The sequence below is a fragment of the Drosophila nasuta genome, chromosome 2L (genome assembly GCF_023558535.2).
Source record: "Drosophila nasuta strain 15112-1781.00 chromosome 2L, ASM2355853v1, whole genome shotgun sequence".
Lineage (NCBI taxonomy): Eukaryota > Metazoa > Arthropoda > Insecta > Diptera > Drosophilidae > Drosophila > Drosophila nasuta.
The window spans coordinates 9608001-9629215 of record NC_083455.1 but is presented as its reverse complement, the minus strand read 5'-3'; the positions used below and the strand labels follow the sequence as shown (position 1 = coordinate 9629215).

The window sequence follows — 21215 nt, the reverse complement described above, 5'->3', positions numbered from 1 at the left end:
AAATTTGCTATATCAAAACATAAATGTAAAAAAAACTGAAATATTTCCATTCAAAAAAATAAATCGCTGCATTGAATAGTCGATCGTTTTATTTTTCAGAATGCAATTTCTTAATGCACCAATAAAATGATTACATAATTGAGTCAAATATGGGAATTTCAGCTTTTCAGTTTATCATATCTTCATCTCTTCTTTGGGGCGAATGAGCATCTTAACTTCTTTAAGTGAAATGTAGCTAAAGTGATACCAATATAGATCTTCATATATTTTATTTAAATGACTGCATAAGAAACAACAAAAATCTATAATTATGTGTATTCCTTCGAAAATACAAATTCGCAATATTTACCAATTAGAACAAAATTTGTACCACCAGCCACTTTCATACCAGGCTGCGCAATTAACATTATCATCTTTGTCGTTGTCATGATCGAATGTTGTGAATTTCATGTTTTCAAAGTATCCTATGCCATCCACAATAGTTCCTTTGAATTTACCCAAACTCAGTGCATATCCATTATCTTCATCGGATATTTTGAAGTTGTCATAACGAGCGTTGTAGGTACTTCCATTCCGAGCAGCCAAATGTATGTAAAGTTCGAAACGCTGCAAGCTCGTGATACGATGTAATTTCTCTAATCCAAGAAAGAAATCACTTTTAAAAGAACCGAAACCTTTGCGATACGTTGCCCAATCCCTATTGAAATTCTCATTTCCCCCAACTCGTTGTTGTATTACAATCCATCCAGGTCCAGCTAACTGACTATCGCACAAAACATTGAATAAACCTATGCCAGAAACAATGAGTTCATGAACTCCTGGATATTTTCCGAAAGGGAGACATGTTGTGGGAGTTAATTTATCAAGTTCAGATTGACATAACTGATTTTCCTTTACTTTATCTGTTAACTTAGTTTCACTTTCATTTAATTTCAATTGAATCTTTTTCTGTTCTTCTCTATTGTTCTCTGATGTCCTATTTAATTTGTTGTTTTCTGAACGACATAACTGAATATCTTTTTCATGCTTTACTAATATAGATTTACTCTTCTCTAATTCCAACTCAAGTGTTTTCTGATGTTCTTTGTTATTTTTAATATTCTCACTCAATCTCTTTATATTTTCATTTTTTTCAATTAATCTAGAATTAAGAGCTTTTATATTTTCATCTTTTTCAATTAAACTAGAATTAAGAGATTTTAATTGAACTTGACAATTTTCTATGTTGGTGGATTTATCTGATAGTTGTTCTTCTAATTTAAGAATAATATTTTGTTTTGAATTAATTTCAGATTCAGATTTATCAACTTTATTTTGACACAATTGCAAATCGTTTTCCCCATTGATTACTTTGTTTTTATACTCATTTAATAGATCTGCCTCCTTCTTGAATGTTTCATGAATTCTTACAATTTCATGATATTTTTCCATAAGATCAGAATTTAATTCACTTATCTGCTTTTCCTTAGTTTCACTTTGATCTAACTCATTTCTAACCTGCCTGAAATAGTCGAGCAAAGGTTTAACAGTCTTGTAGTTATGAAACCGGCACTGTTCTTCCAATCTTCGGTCTGATTCACACGTCTGATAGGAAGAAAACGTATACACTTTAATCACTCTTTATTCTTCTTAGTATTATGTCTTTGATCTCACTTCATCTCCAGTTGTTGTAGCCACCAAGAATATTTGAAGGACCATCAGTAACAAAACTCCGTTAAATTTTATTCTGACCATTTTAAATGTTTCGACTGCCCGCCAACAAAATGAATTTGGAACTGAATTTCGTTATTTCGTTAAAGTCATTGAATGTCTGAAGCGGATGTGGATTCCGCTCAATAGATCTGAACGGGAGAGGTCAAGTAATGATAACATAGAGTCTCAACCTAGATTCTCTTTCGGCAGAAGAAATTTCAATGTCGGATGAGAAGAGATTTCAATGTCGGATGATCGTCTGTACTTTTTTCTGTTCAATAGGTTCTGTTCTGTTTGCTCCAAGCAGCTTCTTCTTGAAGACCTATCGACAACAACATTGTTTTCAATTTCTTTTAGTCGCGTGTTGACAGTGGGGTCAATCTCCGAAGTACTCAAGATTATGCTCGAATACTTTCAAAACGACAATGGAACTGAGTTTTTATTAATATATATGCTGACAACTATTTGGTCAGCAAATTTCAAAACATCTTGATTAAGTTAATAAGAGTATAATTATACCCGCTACCCATAGGGTAGAAGGGTATTATAACTTTGTGCCGGCAGGAAATGTATGTAATAGGTAGAAGGAGGCATCTCTGACCCTATGAAGTATATATATTCTTGATCAGCGTCGACAGCCGAGACGATCTAGCCATGTCCGTCTGTGTGTCTGTCCGTCTATCCGTATGAAACACTGGATTTCAGAAACTATACGAGATAGCATTTGTTATGCAGATCAAATTTGTTTCAAATTTTTGTCACGCCCACTTGCACCCTAATTAATAACTTTATTAATTTTCGTTTAACTCCGCTCTGAGTCGTGATCAGCTTAAGACTAATTTATAATCTAAGCTTTCGAAAATGTGAAGTTCTGCGAGGTAAAAGCTCATTTACACAGCATGTGCACATACATATGGAATTGCAGTGTGTATGCATGTAAGTATATAGTATATGACAATATGAATTATGATTCCTGTAAATTTGGATGCAATCAGATGAAAATTGTGGAAGTTATTAATGAAATGCTTTTGTATGAGCAAAAACGGGGTCGCAGTTGCTTTGGGTGACTATCTGGTATATTGTGCCGTCTGTGGTCAATTTGGAATGTGGCACTGTATCGATATACCAAATATACCAATCGGTATATTTTTAGTATTTTTATAGTATTTTCGGTATATTTGAAAATAATACCGCAATATTTTGCGACTGTAGCTTTCTTACTTGTTTTTATTTCGATTATAATATGAATTATTTGCATGCAATTAACCTCTTATTTAGATAATAATACTTTTTTTCTTCCTGTGTTTTGTTCTTCTAGACGTTATTTAAATAGTATTGCAATAACCCATGAGAATGATGAGTCAAAGAACCTATTAACCTATTAGGTAACTATTTAGAAAAGATTTAAACTTTTGTTATTAAATGCATTTTATTTGTCAAAATCCGTATTTACAAGCGACTATGATTAAAGATTGAATAATTAAAGCTAAGTTATAAACGCAGTATAATATCGATAATTGGTTCTAGATTTAATTGGATGTCCAAGTTATTGAATGGAAAAATTCAAGAGTAGAAAAGTTATCAACATTATACAGCGAATGTATTTTATTTATAGAACAGTTTAAAGAGTAGTTCAAGGTGCTGAGTTTAGTTCTTCTTCGAGACGGGTTTGCTCTCTGGAGGCAGAGAAACGGCGCCGCTTGCCAGCAGAGCCAAAGCACGAGGATAGGCCCAATACTCGGCCTGATGGATGCGCTGTGTCAAAGTGTCGACATCGTCGCCTTTTAGAATGGGCACCTCGGCCTGCACAATGATGGCTCCCGTGTCGACGCCCTCATCCACAAAGTGAACCGTGCAACCGGATTCGGTTTCACCCGCCTCCAAAGCCTGACGCTGGACATGGAGTCCCGGGAATTTGGGCAGCAACGAGGGATGAATGTTGACCAGGCGACCGCGCCAATGACGCACGAAGGGAACGCTGAGCACACGCATAAAACCGGCCAGGCAAATGAGATCGACCCGAGCTGCCTCCAGGTGACGCGTCAATTCGGCATCGTAATCCTCGCGAGTGCCAAAATCGCGATGTGAAATGACCAACGATGGAATGCCCGCTTGCTTGGCACGCTCCAAACCCAATACATCCGGTTTGTTGCTGATCACCAGCACAATGTCCGCATGCACCGCTTGTGCGGAATCCCTCGTAGCTTTGACCAATGCCAGGAGGTTGCTGCCAGTGCCCGAGATGAGCACAGCGACCCGGCGACGTGGCAACTTCAGCTGACGCTGACTGCGTGTTAGCGACTCCTCAAAGTGCTGCAGCTGCACTTGCGGCTTCTTCGCATCCTTGCGTGCAATTACCTCGCCCACAATCGATGCACGTTCCGCGTAGCGCAGCTGCTGCATCACTGAGTTCACCTGGGCGGGATTCACCACAAGTATGAGTCCCAATCCACAGTTGTAGGTACGTTGCAGTTCCTCCGGTGTGATGTTACCCGCTGCTGCCAGCCAGGCAAACACAGGAGGCAATTGGAAGTTGTTGGCGTCCAGGCGCACAGCGAGATCCTTGCGGAGCACTCGCGGTATATTCTCGGTCAGGCCGCCACCTGTGATGTGTGCCAGCGCCTTGATGCCATGATTGGGCTGGTTGAGCAGCGGTGCCAGCGCCTTCACATAGATCTTGGTGGGCACCAGGAGTTCCTCCCCCAGCGTGCGTTCACTAAATGGCGCCTTGTCGGTCAAACCCAACCCAACTCGCTTGAGCACCGCGTGCACCAGACTGAAGCCATTGCTGTGCACACCCGAAGATGGCAATCCTATCAGCACATCTCCTGGATGTATGTCCTCCACACACGGCAAAATTCCAGCACGCTCAGCGATGCCCAGCGCAAAGCCAGCGAGATCGTAAACTTGGGGTTCATACAGCAAGGGGAGAGCGGCGGTGTGGGCAGCTGAAAGAGGATTAGGAGTGAGGATTAGACTCATTCTTGAGAATACTTAAACATATAGATGATCCTAAGAGATGATGTCTAAGCTCTTTGACTGATATTAATTACATGTCTTCTATCTATTTTCCAGAAATCATCGCAAATTAGTTAAACGTTTGCTAATTAACGTTTCTCTTAACTTGAATACCTTAGAACTCTAATTTTAAATATTCACAAATTATTTTGATCCTTTTTGGTCAGTTGTCCATTCATGTTTAATTATAAATATAATTTCTCCTAATAGCTCAATTGTCCTTTATTCTGAAAAATCCTAAGGATGTCAGAACTGATGTAGTAAACTTTCGATTAAAGAGTGCTCCTTTAGAACTTTTATTTTCAACGTTCTCTAATTTTTTCTTTTCGTTTCCAAATCAAAATTTAGAGCGTCGGTTACAAATACATTTCCATAAATCTACATATACTATTTTCTTTCAATTCATAAATTCATCCTTCTGTTCTCTCATTCAATGCTTATGTCAGGTAGGATTCCCAAAAAGCTTTACATGCTTATGTCAGTTATTTCAATGAAGATTCCCAAAAGGCGCATTTTTTCCCCTGCTTTTAGCAATTTGTTTTTATCCCACATTTAGCAATTCGATGGCAATATCCCTCTAAACAATTTACTTCTTATGATATGAAATCGATTCCGAAGTGACTTCTCCCGAATTGACTTCTTATGATGTGATATCGATTCCTCAATTGTTTCCATTCTAAATTCTCCCGGACTGACTTTTCGAACTGAATTTAGGGGATAATTATTCCAGTTATTATAGCGACTTGCATAGGAGGGGATTATTTTTAGAAGGAATTCTTCACCAATTAACTTTCAATTAACAATCTTGATGCTTTAAACTAGAACTTAGATTAAGCCAAATGTCCCCCGTACTTACAAATGAAACTGCTGTCCGCCTGCTGAGCACCTTCGTAGACACCGCTGGCGACCTCGTCGGCCAACTGCTGTTGCCACTTGCCACAAGCGTAGTAGCTGGAGAAGCTGTAGGGCTGAGCGCCATTGCAGAGAATATCGTTGACACACATGGCAACAAGATCGATGCCAACGCTGCCATTGCGACCAATTTGCTGGCCGATCTTCAGCTTGGTGCCGACGCCATCGGTGCCCAGGATGAGAATGGGATCCTTGTAGTGAGCAGGCAAGCGAGTCACACGACAACCCGACGCATTCTCAAAGCAATCTTCGCGTGCCACGGGCGCAGTTGAAGTGAGTTGCAAGTGTTCAGTCGTTAGTTGCTGATCACCCAATCCGCCGAAAGGTTTAGCCAACTTTTGCAGCTGGTCCTCAAAGTTGCGCACTTGAAGGCGATTTGTCTTCGACTCTTTTGTCAGACGTTTCTGCAACACGCCCAACACCTTGGCGCCAGGCAACGAAGTGCGCCACAATTGACTCGATTGGGGCAGCACCAACACCATGCCAATGCCACAATTGTGATGCTCCAACAAAGTGGTTGCACTTAGTCGGAATTTGCCTGCCAGCCAACCAAAGATCTTGGGCACCGGCACCGCTCCAAAGTCCAGCACAACTTCGTAATCCTGGGGCAACAAACGAGCCACATCGTGCAGCAGTCCATGGCTGACATGTGCCACCGCCTTCACCTGCCCCGCCTGCAGATGGGGCAGCAACTGTTGCACATACAGTTGTGTCGGAGTGCCCAACACCTGAGCCACACTTAAACCATGATCTCCGCCAGCCACGGGGGAGCACTCATTGAGATTCACGCCGACTTCTATTAGTCGCGTCAGCAGCTCATTGAAGCCGGCGCAATGCAGACCAGAGGAGGGCAGCCCAATCAGCAGATCTCCTGCCTGATATTGATCGAAGCGGGGCAGCAATCGCGACTCCTCCACCAGCCCAACGCAGTAGCCGGCCATATCGTACTGCCCGGGAGCGTAGAGTGAGGGCATCTCTGCTGTTTCACCACCTGCAAGAGGGATAAGGAATCGATTTAATTAAATATTCCTTCATTCCAATGGAAAACAAGAAAGTTCCTCTCATATAGTAATACTATATATAAGTTAAGGATTGATGAAGTTGATTAGTTAATGTTATGGAGTTGAGATTGTAGATTTTTAAGTTAGTTTAATTAAATACTCATTCATTTTAATGAAAAACACCCCTGAATTCCGCAGAAAAGTTTCTCTCATAATACATAAGTTAAGGATTATTTATCATTGAGTTTAGATTCTAGATCTTTAAGTTACTTTAATTAAATATTTCTTCGTTCCAATGGAAAATAGCTCTGAATTCCGCAGAACAGTTCCTCAATAATATAGTAGTTAAGGATTGGTGAATTTCTTTAGTTAAGGTTATTTATCATGGCGTTAAGCTTATGGATCTTTAAGTTAGTTTGTTATGCTTAGTAATTAATACCTTAAAGGACAATTTTCCTCAACTTTGTCCCTAATTGAAGATCTATCTTTGAGTTTTTCAACAAAAGCTGATTTTAGCTCTCTATTTTATCCCTGAATATCCGCAAAGTAGGTTGTTTAGCAATAGATTTCTCTACAAATTGTAAATGGTTAAGATCTTGGAACTGATTTCAAAGTTTAAATTAACTTAGGTGGCGGGAACTCTCTCTATTCAACTTCCCTTATCGCTTTACTCCATTACTTAGGTATTAAACATGAGTAACAAGTTCCTAGCTACTTCATTGATATAGAATATTAATAAGTAAGTATTAATAAGTAATAATTAATTATCCCTTAGCCTAAATCAGTTATTTATCATTATCGATTCATTGAATTGAAGTTTCTTGGGAATAAATAATCGGTAATATATTCTATATAGGGGATCTAGTCAATTTCTCTCCCCATTTCTCACCTATTTATCACCTTATTTATCATTATCGATTCATTGAATTGAAGTTTCTTGGAAATAAATAATCGGTAATACATTTTATATAGATCCCTAGTCAATTTCTCTCTCCATTTCTCACCTACTAAAGCGCAACGCGCATCCCGGCAGCCATCGGCCATGCCCTTGACGAGTTGTGCGGCGAGGGGCACCTGCAACTTGCCACAGGCGATGTAGTCCAGGAATGCCACCGGTTCAGCGCCCAGCTCCAGCAAATCGTTCGCAGCCATGGCAAAGAGATCGTAGCCAATGTGATCGTAGAGTTTGTGCTCCAAAGCCAACTTGATCTTAGCGCCGACTCCCTGAGTGGCCTCCGCAACAATGGGTTGAGTGTAGCTCAAGTCCTTGATGCGAAAAAGACCACCAAAGCCGCCCAAACCACCAAGGACGCCAGGACGTTGGGTCCCCCGGGAAAGGGGCTTAATGCGCTGCACCAAAGCATCGCCAGCATCGATATCCACGCCGCTGTCCTTGTAGCTGAGCGAAGGAGCTGGGGTCCTGTAAAGGAAACAAGCAAAGAAAAGAGAAAGAAGAAAGAAGAGAAAGAGAGGGAGAAATGAAGCAGAAAGTGTATAAGCGAACAATCTTGCAAGATTAGTATTACTTCAAATCTAAACCAAAATTAATTTGTACCATTTATAACGAAAATTACAAGCTCAACATAACCTCACTTCTATTAATGCCATTTTCTTTATTTGTTACATTTGCTTTCTGTTTTGTTCAACTATCAGAATTACATTTTGAATGCCTTCTGTGCAATGTCCGTGCGGTATTGTGAAGGTGCTCCCACAAAACTAATCTCAGCTGCCATTTTGGTGGCACGGGCTGCAGCTTCTCTCAGACTCGCATCCAGTGCGATCGCGATCAGCACGCGTCCTCCATTCGTGACGGGTTCTCCCTTCGCATTCAGCGCCAGGGCACTGTGGAGTATCAGCTTTTCTTTGTCGATGTCGACGGGTAAGCCTGTAAGCAAATGAAGGTTTAAAGAAGAATTCTATCGCTTTTAAAGTATTCGCAATATTAATTGTTATGCTGGACTTTACTTCGTACTATATTTACTCTACATCTTTTAGTTTTTGAGATATACATCTTCCTAATAGCGGAAGTAATTAGATAATAGTCTTGTATTTTGCTCATTATTTAACGTCCTCATTATCACAACTCTAGCTCGTATAATTTCCCAAATATGTAATATATTTTAAATTAATACAGATTGCAATAAAATTAATACAAGTTTTAAACCCAACAAAGTTCCTCCTGGTGATTTTTAAAGCGAATTTTGGAAAAGTTATTTCTTAATTCCACTATTGAGTTGAATAATACAAGAAAATCACAATTAGTCTCCGTAAGATTCACGTAACTAAAGTAGCTAACAAATTTGAATACATATTTCAAAGTTCAAGTAGTTTTGATTTAAAAAATCAAGGAAGTAATTTACAATTTCTATTTTAATCATAATAAAGGTGTTACTTTTAAAATTCGAAGTTGAACAAGTTTTTATTTTACGGAAATCAAGGAATTACTTTAGTTTTTATTTAAATCATAATAAAAGAGATACTTTTCAATTAAAAGAAAAGTGATCAAAAACCACTTACAAAAAGTATAACCTTATAATCCCTGACTAATTTATTTTTTTAGTATATAAATCATATTTTTCTTACCTTTGATAACACAACCCTTGGTCGCACTCGCTGGATACCCGGCACTGGCGACAACGACTCCAACCGCGGACTTATTGTTCTGCCACTGCAGCGTGAGTTTGTTCAAGGTGCCCTTGCAACAGGCCTGCATGACCTCAAACAAATCGGACTCGAGTAGGGGCAGAATGACCTCAGTTTCGGGATCACCGAAGCGGCAATTGAACTCTAGCACTCGCGGTCCATCGCGTGTCAGCATCAGACCAGCATAGAGTACACCCTGATAGGGAATGCGTTCCTGGTTCAAGCCTTTAATGGCACGTTCCAGCACTGCAACCTGCACAAGTTCTAGAGCTTGTTTACTGATCAGGGGGCAGGGACAATAGGCGCCCATGCCGCCAGTGTTGGGTCCGATGTCGCCAGTTCCGATGCGCTTATGATCCTGGGCAGGCAACATCGCTTGTATCGTGTTGCCATCGGTGAAGGCCAACAGCGAGACTTCCTCGCCCTCGAGCAGCTCTTCAACAACGACTGTAGAACCCGCTTGACCGAATTTGAGACTGCCCAGAATGTCATCCACAGCCTGACAGGCTTCTTCAGCATTGGCAGCTACGACGACGCCTTTGCCAGCCGCGAGACCAGCTGCTTTAACCACCAGGGCAGCATAGGGAGCACTGAAAAAAAGATGAGAGAGATTTAGATTTATATTGGGATAGGTCTAAAAGAAGTCTGATAAGTAAGAAAGCTACAGTCGAGTTTGCTCGAACAAAATATTGCGGTATTATTCTCAAAATATAGCGAAATAATATATAAATATACAGAATACTAACAAAAAATATAGCAAATGGTATATTGTGCTAAATATAACAGATTGTCAGCCAAACCAACGCGAAAATTTGAAACAAACTTGATCTGCTTGCAAACATAACAAACGTTGTCGAAGAAAATTTATAGCTCTATCTCTTATATTCTCTGAGATCCAGTGTTTCATACGGACAGACAGACAGACGGACATGGCTAGATCGTCTCGGCTGTTGACGCTGATCAAGAATATGTTATATACACTTCATATCTGTTACATACATTATCTGCGGGCAGAAAGATATAATACCCTTCTACCCTATGGGTAGCGGATATAATTTACTCTTATTAATTTAATCAAGTTGTTTTTTTAAATTTGCTAACCAAATAGTTGTCAGCATATATATTAATAACAACTCAGCCCCATTGTAGTTTTGAAAGTATTCGAGCTTAATTTCGTCAACACGCGACTGAAAGAAATTGAAAAGAATGTTGTTGTCGATGGGACCTCAAGACGAAGCTGCTTGGAGCAAACAGAACAGAACCTATTGCTATTCCTAATGATAAGCGATGATTCTATGCCTCGAGCTTATATTTTTTATTTTTTCGAATTTAAAAAAAAAATTACACACAATCATCCGACATTGAAATTTCTTCTGCCGACAGAGAATCTAGGCCGACACTCTAGGCTATCATTACTTGACCTCTCCCGTTCAGATCTATTGAGCGGAATCCACATCGGCTGCACTAACTTTAACGAACTGAATATTCAGTTCCAAATTAATTTTGTTTGCGGGCAGTCGAAACATTTAAAATGGACAGAATAAAATTTAAAGGAGTTTTGTTTCTGATGGTCCTTCAAATATTATTGGTGGCTACAACAACTGGAGATGAAGTGAGATCAAAGACATAATACTAAGAACAATTAAGAGTGATTAAAGTATATACGTTTTCTTCCTATCAGACGTATGAATCAGACCAAAAAACTGTGAAACCGTTGCTCGATATTATTAGACAGCTCAGAAATAAGTTAGAACAAAGTGAAACTAAGGAAAAGCAGATAAGTGAATTAAATTCTGATCTTATGGAAAAATATTATGAAATTGTAAGAATTCATGAAACATTCATGAAGGAGGCAGCTCTATTAAATGAGTATAAAAACAAAGTAATCAAAGGGGACAACGATTTGCAATTGTGTAAAAATAAAGTTGATAAATCTGAATCTGAAATTAATTCACAACAAAATATAATTCTTAAATTAAAAGAACAACTAACAGATAAATCGACCAACTTAGAAAATTGTCAAGTTCAATTAAAATCTGTTAATTCTAGTTTAATTGAAAAAGATGAAAATATAAAAAGATTTAGTGAGAATATTAAAAATAACACAGAACGTCAAAAAACACTTGAGTTGGAATTAGAGAAGAGTAAATCTATAATAATAAAACATGAAAAAGATATTCAGTTATGTCGTTCAGAAAACAACAAATTAAATAGGACATCAGAGAACATTAGAAAAGAACAGAAAAAGTTTCAATTGAAATTAACAGAAAGTGAAACTAAGCTAAGTCAATCTGAACTTGATAAATTAAATGCCACAACATGCCTCCCTTTCGGAGATTATTCAGGAGTTCATCAACTCAATGTCTCTGGCATAGGTTTATTCAATGTTTTGTGCGATAGTCAGTTAGCTGGACCTGGATGGATTGTAATACAACAACGAGTTAGGGAATATGAGAATTTCACTAGGGATTGGGCAACGTATCGCAAGGGTTTCGGTTCTTTTGAAAGTGATTTCTTTCTTGGATTAGAGAAAATACATCGTATCACGAGCTTGCAGCGTTTCGAACTTTACATACATTTGGTTGCACTGAATGGAAGAACCTACAACGCTCGTTATGACGACTTCAAAATATCCGATGAAGATAATGGATATGCACTGAATTTGGGTAAATTCAATGGAACTAATATTGATGATGACATGAGAGACAGTGAAAACATGAAATTCACAACATTCGATCACGACAACGACGAAGATGATAATCGTAATTGCGCAGTCTGGCATGAAAGTGGCTGGTGGTACAATGATTGTGATATTTGGTAAATATTGCAAATTTTTATTTACGAAGGAATACACAAATTTATAGATTTTTGTTGTTTCTTATGCAGTAGCTTAAATACACCATATCCATTTTGTTGGAACTTTCCAAGTGGGCAATTCATTTTCCTTAAAGAAGTTAAGATGCTAATTCGCCCCACAGAAGAGATGAAGAAGTGATAAACTGAAAAGCTGAAATTCCCACATTTGACTCAATTATGTAATCATTCATATATAATTGGTGCATGAAGAAATTGCGTTCTGAAAAATAAAACGATCGACGATTTAATGGAGCGATTTATTTTTTGAATGGAAATTTTATACCCGCTACCCATAGGGTAGAAGGGCATTATAACTTTGTACCGACAGGAAATGTATGCTACAGGTAGAAGGAGGCATCTCCGACCCTATAAAGTATGTATATATATTCTTGATCAGCATCAACAGGCGAGACGATCTTGCCATGTCCGTCTGTCTGTCTGTCCGTATGAAACACTAGATCTCAGAGAATATAAGAGATAGAGCTATAATTTTTTTTCGACAACATTTGCACGCAGATCAAGTTTGTTTCAAATTTTTGCCACGCCCAATTCTGCCCCCGCAAATCAGAAAAAATCTAATAACAAGCATAAAAGCTAGAATTTTTATATATAGTATACAATAATAACTAGTAATTGTGATTCCTGAAAATTTGGTTGTTTTGTATGGGCAAAAAGGCATACATAAGAGGGATCTTAGTTGCTTTGGCCGACAATCTGGTACATTGTGCCGTCTATGGTATATTTTGAATGTGGTACTACATCGATATAGTATTTTCCCTATATGTATTTTGAAAATATTTTGCTTTTATTCAAAATGGGTAGCTGGTATCTCACAGTCGAGCACACACGACTGTAGCTTTCTAACTTGTTATTTATGTTTTGATGTAGCAAATTTTAAGTCTCTAGACGCTTTCAATAGAGGATCAAGTACTTAAAAGTTAATAAACTTATGATTATCCTGCATATATCCTTTCAGTCGAACCTTGAATATTAATGTAATTTAAAAAATGATCTACCAATATTCGTTTCTTATTTAAACATAAATGATGCAGTTTTGTTGCTAATAATACATTAAAAATTTTGTTCTTGCAATATCTGTTGATGGAAAGGTAATATTTATTTATTTTATTATATTAAATCTAGTATATAATACTACATTTAAATAGAGAAGAGAGTACTGGCTGCTGGGGCCTTCGACTCGAAAAAAAAACTGTCTGTACTTATTATACCTTAAATTTAGTTTTCATTATAAAATTGTACATTTTCATTCATTCATATTATACATTAAAAATTTTGTTGTTGCAACATCAGTTGATGGAAAGGTAATAATAATTACACAAAGCAGTGTATTATAGTGGGTGGTGGTGGATTTTTTGACAATTTGTGGGGGCGGAGGTAGGCGTGACAAAAATTTAAAATAAACTTGATTTGCGTGCAAACATAACAAATGCTGTCGAAAATATATAGCTCTATCTCTTATAGTCTCTGTGATCTAGGTGTTCATACGGACGGACGGACAGACGGACATGGGTAGGTCGTCTCGGCTGTTGACGCTGTTCAAGAATATATGTATATACTTTATAGGGTCGGAGATGCCTCCTTCTACTTGTTACATACATTTCCTGCCGGCACAAAGTTATAATACCCTTCTGCCCTATGGGTAGCGGGTATAAGAACAAACTTTGTTGTACAGTTTCGATTCTACAATTTAATGTAATTGAACCGCATTAAAAGCCAAGATAAAAGTTTAACATTTTATTATAGTATAAATCGAAAACGAAGCGAACCATTTTTATAATAAAGGAAATAAATAGTACTTTCGGTTTCTGTGACAGCCGTTTATAATTTAAGAATAATTGGTAATTTTTAATAGAAATATATTTTTATTTGAATTCTTCAATTATACTTGATTAATTGATATTCACATTCGTTTCGCACTCACATAATAAATATTTGAAATCGAATTATGTCTCATTATTTTGCAATTATTAACTATTAGTAGGAAATATTTGTTGGCAAGTCTAACGCTTTGATTAATTGCTATTAACTTAACAGCGATAGTTTATTTATATAATTATTATTGTATAATTTAAGGTGAAAATCATTAAAATCAACATTGAAGAAAATCAAATTTAGTTTCTCCTTTTTTAATTTGTACCTAGCTTTTAAATATAAAGTAGAGAAAATTACTCTATGGAAATAAGTTACTAAAGGTTAACATATCAGCTCTATATTTAGAGGCTCTAAAAACCTTCTATGAAACCGAAATTTAGTCAGGTCTTCGTAACTGTAATTCTCAAATTTTGCAACACTGGTTCAACACTGCTCACCTGCGTATAAACTTCTTGGCCTTATCCACGTCCGTGAAGCTCTCGTAGCGTGCTGTGGGAATGCCATGTCGGAGCATAAAGTCCTTGGACCACTTCTTGTCCGTCTCGATTTGGGCGCCCTGCTTGCCGGGCCCAAAGCAATCGATGCCAGCTTGGCGTAGAACATCGCCCAGGCCCAACCCAAGAGGTTCTTCGGGTCCCACCGACACCAGCGTGATCTTGTTCAGCTTACACCACTTGGCAATGGCCTGGAAAAAACGCAGTATACAAAAAAAAAACAAGATAAAGAATATAAATATGTAAATTGGTATAAGAACAATCCCCAAAAGATGATCAAGATCATTTATCTTAAGACGGCGATGCTATATAATCAATTTGTCGACGCCAAGAATTAAAATTCAAATTCACAAATTCCTTCCTAATTGTTTTGCCATTAAAACTTTTTGCTGGGTGCATTGTCTCATTGTCTCTCATCATCTTCGGTGAATGTCGAACTGACTCAGTTGCCAGCTATGCCCAGATTTGTTGCGATTGCTGTTGTTGTTGTTGTTGTTGTCGTTGTTGTTGTTATTAACACAAAACCCAACACAAATCCGGGCCCTGATCATCCGGTTTTGTTCTCGATGCACCGAGCGGGGGAACGTGACTCCAATTTTATTTTGTGAACTGTGCTGCGTCTTAGTCTGACTTCTAATCGATTTGGCGCCAGTTGGCGAAATGAATTTAATCGCCAGCAGCAACAACAACAATGAAAATAATCAGTGCAACGGCGTTCCAGACCATTTAGCACATCGGAAAAGAAGATTCCCCCCCTAAAAACTCCGATGAGAGAGTTCAAGTACGTTCAATGATCGTTGGCATCATCATCTCCCGAAACATATTCGGGTTATTTTGGGGAGTCATGGCTGTGACGTCTTTTTTGCCATTTAGTGCCTCCATTTTAGGCAATCCGGCCAAGGTTTCCATTTCCCGCTAACCAAACAAAAACAGTGGGACGCATTTTGTGGGGAGAGCATCGAGCATTGAGCATCGAGCTGAACTTTTAAAAATCCGTGTGTGTGTGTGTGTTTCTTGTTGTTTTTGCTTCTCGGAATTTCTGACTACTTTCCAAATTTGGTTAAAGAACATTTCTTGTCTTTATCTTCTTCCCATGATTTACTTTATTGCATACTATATGCAAATCATCAAATTCGGCAACGAGAACTGTATTCGGTTGACCAAAAAACACAAAATACAAAATACAAAATATATTATATGCGTTCACATCATGACTTTAGACATGTCTCGAGTTAGTTACGCTTTGTTGGATTACTTTCGGAATGGGAATGGAAATACATAGTTTGACAGCATTTTTTGTAGAAAAAAACGGCTAGCAAAACGAAACTATTATGAAAAGATCTATGAACTCTAGTTTTATAATATATGCGAGAGCGCATTAAACTTGTTATTTTGGCTTAATTTTACGATATTTATAGTCACTAACAGTTCTATCAGGAAAACATCAAAGTATGAAATGGAAAGTCGAAACTGTCAAAAGGACGTAAATAGCAAAAGCATTATAAAAACAAATACTAAAATTACTATTATTAAAGCGTAGATGGATTGTGTTGAGCATGCAAAAAAAATATTTATATTTTTAGCTCAAACAGCTTTGAAATAATAAAAGTGTGAGCGCATCTATTAATATAAGTTTGCAAAAATGAAATACGTATACTTAATGCGGAATTTGCAACCATTTGCAAATATGGAGAGTCATAAAGAAATGGAAACTCCAGAGAGTCTAGACAATAGATTGAGAAATGAGGGCATTTTAAAACTATTTATGACAGAGCTTGAAAAGGAAAAGTATGTAAATTAATAACAATAGAAACTTGGGTCAAGAGAAAATTTGAAGAACAAAGTTGAGAAATTTAAAATACCAACCAATTTTCTCAACTTATGCTTCCGAAAATGTATATTTTATACATAATATAATAATGCCTTGATGTAATTAAAAAAAGTGAATTGAGATATAAATTGGGATTATATTTCAGCGGAAGAATTGAAAGTGACAAGTAAGAGAAATTGTTGAAAGCCTTTTAAAAGCTTTAAAATGAATTTCGCAATACGATTAAAAAAATTTAACTTCTATAGATTAACTGTAATTCAGAAGCTTCAAAACAAAAATATTTTTAATATGGAGGAATGCAAATTATGAAATTTGCGAATTCTGCCTAGACTAGAGACCTTCCCCCAATGAACCTGAAAACTGGATTTCTCAGCTGAGAGGTTCAACGAATTCTTCTTGCCTTCGCCAAAGCAGCAGCAGCAGCTGGATCGGAATATGGAATGCAAGGTAATATTCAAAAATACTCGTATATATGTTGTGAATATATCACAAATTAAAGTGCCACACAACCTTCGAGTAGGGCATGCAATTCCGAATCCAATTCCTCTAAAGATTAATAAGATTGAAATTGAGAGTGAGATCCGGATTCCGATACCCAAATTTCGATTACATGACTTTATTTAGTGAAGAGATGTGGGCTCTTTGCTGAAATGTGCAACGACAAACCATTCTGCGATGATATAGTAGACAGCAACAGCAACAAAAAACCAAAACAAATAATAATAATTATAAAATAATGAAAAAGACCAACAACAATTTAAATGAAAATAAAAATAAAATCATTTAATTTATGACTGCCGCTCAAGAAGATGATGATGACGAGCGCCAGACGACGACGACGTCGTCGAAGACGTCGAAACTACCGCCTTCGCCTTTCCGTTCTCCTCTCCCTCTCTCTCTCTCTCTCACGCTGAGAGATCGTTGTTGTTGGTTTTTTGGAACTGGGTTTCCAGAGAACAAAATACAACAACAAAATGTCAAAAATAATCACAGTGAGCAGATTGGATATAAAAACGAAAGCATGCCAAAAGCAACCAAACAGTCGATGATTTCAAGCGCTAGAACGCACAACCGTGTCGAGAAGAGATTCCCCCGAACTAAAAATTAAATCGAAACGAAGACGAAGAAGCTTATAATTATAATCAGCATAATTAGCAAAGATTGTTGAATTAAAAAAAAAAACGAGAGAAAAAATGTGGCTTAATCTGTTCGTAAGTGTCGAAGTGTCGCTTCATCAACTTCACTCAACTTCAACTAAATGGAATTAAACTAACCTGTCAAAAAAACTACACTTTTCAAGCTTCAACTGACATTTGCGCTGCTCGCCATCGAGGCTGCCAATCTCTATGTGCCCGACTCGGATCGCAATACGCAAACACTGCACAACGATCTGCAAGTGGAACCCGATGGCAACTATCGCTACGCCTACGAGACATCCAATGGCATTGCGGCCACACAATCCGGATTAGGCGGCATTGCCGTTCAAGGTGGCTCCAGTTGGACCTCACCCGAGGGCACACCGGTCAGCGTTAGCTATGTGGCCGATGAGCTGGGATACTATGCCGTTGGGGATCACATTCCCAAGATACCCGACTATATACTTCGCTCCCTGGAGTACATTCGCAATCATCCGTACAAGGTGAAGGATTACTACACCGGGGAAGTGAAGACTGTGGCCCACGATGCGGAGGCCTTTAAGGTCTACACCCGCAACATTCATGCGCCAACAACGCCACGAACTCGTCCCAGCACCACTCCCAAGGTGGTCCATCTTACACATCCGCCCACAAAGCGTTCGCTGAGGAGAAGACGTTACTCCGCCAGGCGGCAATAAAGCATTGGGCTGGGGAAGTTAGCGGGGCGGGACGGCAACACAAACTGTGAATTTGATCTAAACAATAAATTAAGGCACGATATATAGAAGTGTTAAGGCAAAGCAAAGCAAAGCACAAAAAAAACACACACACACAATTTATATATATATACTATATACACGCATACTTTATACTTGTATAAACAAAAATAAAATATAAAAAATTAAAACGAATTGTTTATACTCGACTCGATTTCATTCGAGACGGAGGCGCCAGTCGGAAAGACGCTAATCTGTCCAGCGGAGTGAGGCGAAGAAGGGGCTAACAACAGCTGGACTTGCTAATGGGTAACGGAATTTATGACGGAATTAAAAATGAGTTTCGAGATCTCTCAAACAGACTAAGCAGAAAACATGTTATAACTTAAGGATCTAAACATATATAATACCCAAAAAAGGTGATTGACAAACTTTTACGACACTCGAATAACTCATTGTAAAAGTATTTGACATTTTATTAAATCTACATTTACTGCACGGAAGTTGGAAGCTACCTAGAATTTTATAACTGACGCTAAACAAATTAAGTTCCTTTTATAATAGTTCAAAATAGTTGAAAAAAACATATCATAAAGTTTTGCCAGACAATATGGGCAAGGCCTTTGCATCGACCTGTATATTATTATTGAGTCAGCAATAAGAAAGCATCTTGGTAACAGCGTTTTAGCAAGTCATTATAATATAATCTTTTTAGTTTCACTTCCTAAATAGCCTTAGCTAAAATGCATTTTGCAATATTATTTGAAATACTTGACATTGTTTTTGAACTACTCATAAGAATTATTCAATAGCAACTTTTAAACTTAAAATCAGTTTTAAAATATGCTGTGCTTAATATATAATATTATAATTACAGATTTTATTTTATAAAATAATTGCACACAGATTACCAATTTAGAAATTTAAATTAAAATATTAATTTTTATAAATTCAAAAATCGAATCAACAAATTAATTGAAACTTATTTTATAGAAATTTTCAATTTTGTTACAATTTAATATAATAATAATCATAAAAAACCATATGAACAAATTTATAAAATTAATGATTGTATACAATAAAAAAAGTAAATATATTGTGGCTTGCGTTACTTTGAAAATACAATTTAATTTATCATATTTTTATTTAAAATATTTATATATCTTTTGATGAATTTTGCATTTAATAATTTATTTAGAAATTATTTTGCTATAATATATTACCTTCTCTTTTGCACCCTACATCTATTTCAAATATTTCTGGTTATCAAAAATCAAGTAAAAGGTTTTCACTTTTCCGTGGCAAACAAAATTTCACAGCAAATACTTAAAACAATGAATAAAGATTACTTTCAATTTACAAATATAGTATAAAGATTATATTTCAAATTTGATTCTCTCAATTAATCAAATTTGATAATAATATTATGCACTTGTTGCACAGCACAAAGAAACTATTTTAAGGTTGCGTTTTGACGTCAACGCTTCGCGTGAACTTTTAACACCATGCGCAGCACAAGGGTTAAAGCAAGCCAAGCACAAGCACGAACGCACACATACATATACAAACGCGCTCACGCACACATGCATAAGTACGGATAGAGATTGCAAAGATTTTGGACGCTGTTATGGTTTTGATTGGATTCATTTATGAGCCCCGGTTAGCATTAAAACCAAATTAACTGAGTACCATAAAAATTCAGCAAAAAAAAGAAAGGCCTCCAAAAATGATAATAAAATGGTAAAGATTTGCAACGCGCTGCAGCCGGCAGCAGCGAAGCGACGGAGGAGACTTGTTGCAGTGCAGTGTAACTTTAAGCTCAACACGAAGGTTAAGTGAAGGACAGATTTCAATGGTGTTTAACCGTAACCACCACCATAGTCATCAACCTCCAGAGCGTGCGCTCAACTTACCTCAAAATCCTTCGCATCCAATACATCAGCAGCCACATTCTGGCACTTGGTCAGCTGAGCAATGCCAAAGCTGCCGGGCAGCGCATAGATCTGAGCCACTTGAGGAGATTGATTCAATTTCCAACAGATGGCGTGTTCGCGTCCGCCGCCGCCAATGACCAACACGCGATGCGACATTTTTGTATAGCGTTTCACGTTTTCTTTTTACTTTCGTAACACACACAAAACAGTAATCAAAATTAACGCACGTTTTTTATTTAGACACACAAAATGTTATTAAATTTTGTTTTTGCTGTCTGCTCGTGTTGCCCACGTGTTGTGCTGTGTTGTGCTGAGCGATCTGCGCGTTTTAATCAAATCGAGAGAGCGAACGAACTGTGAGAGTCAGAGCGCACTGCGAATGAGAGGGAAAGAGTAGTGAGCGCAGCTTTTTGGGTTATGCTTTGTGCTTTTATGTTTCTGTTGTTATTATTGCAGTTGGGGGGGTCTTCTCACGTATTAAACCGCACCTCACGACGACGCGTTTACAACTGAAACCGCATTGAATTGAATATTTTATGTGTAGCAAAAACTCCAAATGCCCGACCCTAGCAAGCTAGGTAAACCGATCCATGACGTTAACGATGACTGCGACAGCAACCGATTGGATTTATTATACCCTTTAATGAGCGTAATGCATAACGAATTGACAAACACAGAAAGCAAAATGATTTTGAACACGAGTCAATTGGAGACTATAGTTGTTTCGTTCTAGCGCACGCTTTGCAAAGATTGCATGATCGTTGCAGAGAACTGTTTCACCCACGAAGTACATGAAACACCTTCATTCTAACGCACGCTTTCTGTACAAGCCTTCCTCTATGCTAGATGAGTAGGGTATTCAAATGTCGACAAACCATTTGTAGCACTTCAATCTTGTTTTGTGTTGCTGTCCACTGATAAGAAAACTGGCTGAAAATGTATTGGCGTCGATGTCGCCTATTTGGTTCATTGCAATGCTGCTGTTGCTGTTTTTGTGAAAAGCTGTGAAAAATAACGAAAACATCGTCGATAACCTTTTGGCGCCTTTGCAATCGTGGGGGTAAATGTAACTGTAACTGCAGCAGCAAA

The 21215-nt window shown here is 37.7% G+C and overlaps 4 protein-coding genes across 7 annotated transcripts; 2 read left to right on the top strand and 2 right to left on the bottom strand.

The window, feature by feature from the left end:
- Window positions 1-59: 59 nt before the first annotated feature.
- On the bottom strand, window positions 60-1893 carry LOC132798986 (angiopoietin-related protein 7-like). Of its 3 annotated transcripts, none has more exons than XM_060811068.1 (3): window positions 1654-1893; window positions 350-1584; window positions 60-280 (listed from the first exon to the last, which is right to left on the bottom strand). In XM_060811068.1, the coding sequence occupies exons 1-3, from the start codon at window positions 1732-1734 to the stop codon at window positions 175-177; spliced, it is 1422 nt and encodes a 473-aa protein (XP_060667051.1). In that variant the 5' UTR covers window positions 1735-1893; the 3' UTR covers window positions 60-174. The 3 variants fall into 3 exon arrangements, with proteins under 3 accessions (XP_060667051.1, XP_060667054.1, XP_060667053.1); XM_060811071.1 differs by having other exon boundaries at window positions 60-257; window positions 1654-1891; XM_060811070.1 differs by having other exon boundaries at window positions 60-235; window positions 1654-1869.
- Window positions 1894-3102: 1209 nt separating this feature from the next.
- LOC132787483 (trifunctional purine biosynthetic protein adenosine-3) lies at window positions 3103-20648 on the bottom strand. Its single transcript, XM_060794540.1, has 7 exons — window positions 20106-20648; window positions 14453-14700; window positions 9207-9856; window positions 8283-8508; window positions 7628-8043; window positions 5567-6613; window positions 3103-4640 (listed from the first exon to the last, which is right to left on the bottom strand). Exons 1-7 carry the CDS (start codon window positions 20280-20282, stop codon window positions 3340-3342), a joined length of 4065 nt encoding a protein of 1354 aa, XP_060650523.1. The 5' UTR covers window positions 20283-20648; the 3' UTR covers window positions 3103-3339.
- Window positions 10774-12367, top strand: LOC132787488 (fibrinogen-like protein 1). 2 transcript variants are annotated; one of them, XM_060794559.1, is made up of 3 exons: window positions 10774-10878; window positions 10948-12083; window positions 12156-12367. In XM_060794559.1, exons 1-3 carry the CDS (start codon window positions 10798-10800, stop codon window positions 12259-12261), a joined length of 1323 nt encoding a protein of 440 aa, XP_060650542.1. In that variant the 5' UTR covers window positions 10774-10797; the 3' UTR covers window positions 12262-12367. The 2 variants fall into 2 exon arrangements, with proteins under 2 accessions (XP_060650542.1, XP_060650533.1); XM_060794550.1 differs by having other exon boundaries at window positions 12153-12367.
- Window positions 17386-18284, top strand: LOC132792160 (pupal cuticle protein). The gene is made up of 2 exons (XM_060801413.1): window positions 17386-17551; window positions 17641-18284. The coding sequence occupies exons 1-2, from the start codon at window positions 17534-17536 to the stop codon at window positions 18172-18174; spliced, it is 552 nt and encodes a 183-aa protein (XP_060657396.1). The 5' UTR covers window positions 17386-17533; the 3' UTR covers window positions 18175-18284.
- Window positions 20649-21215: the final 567 nt, after the last annotated feature.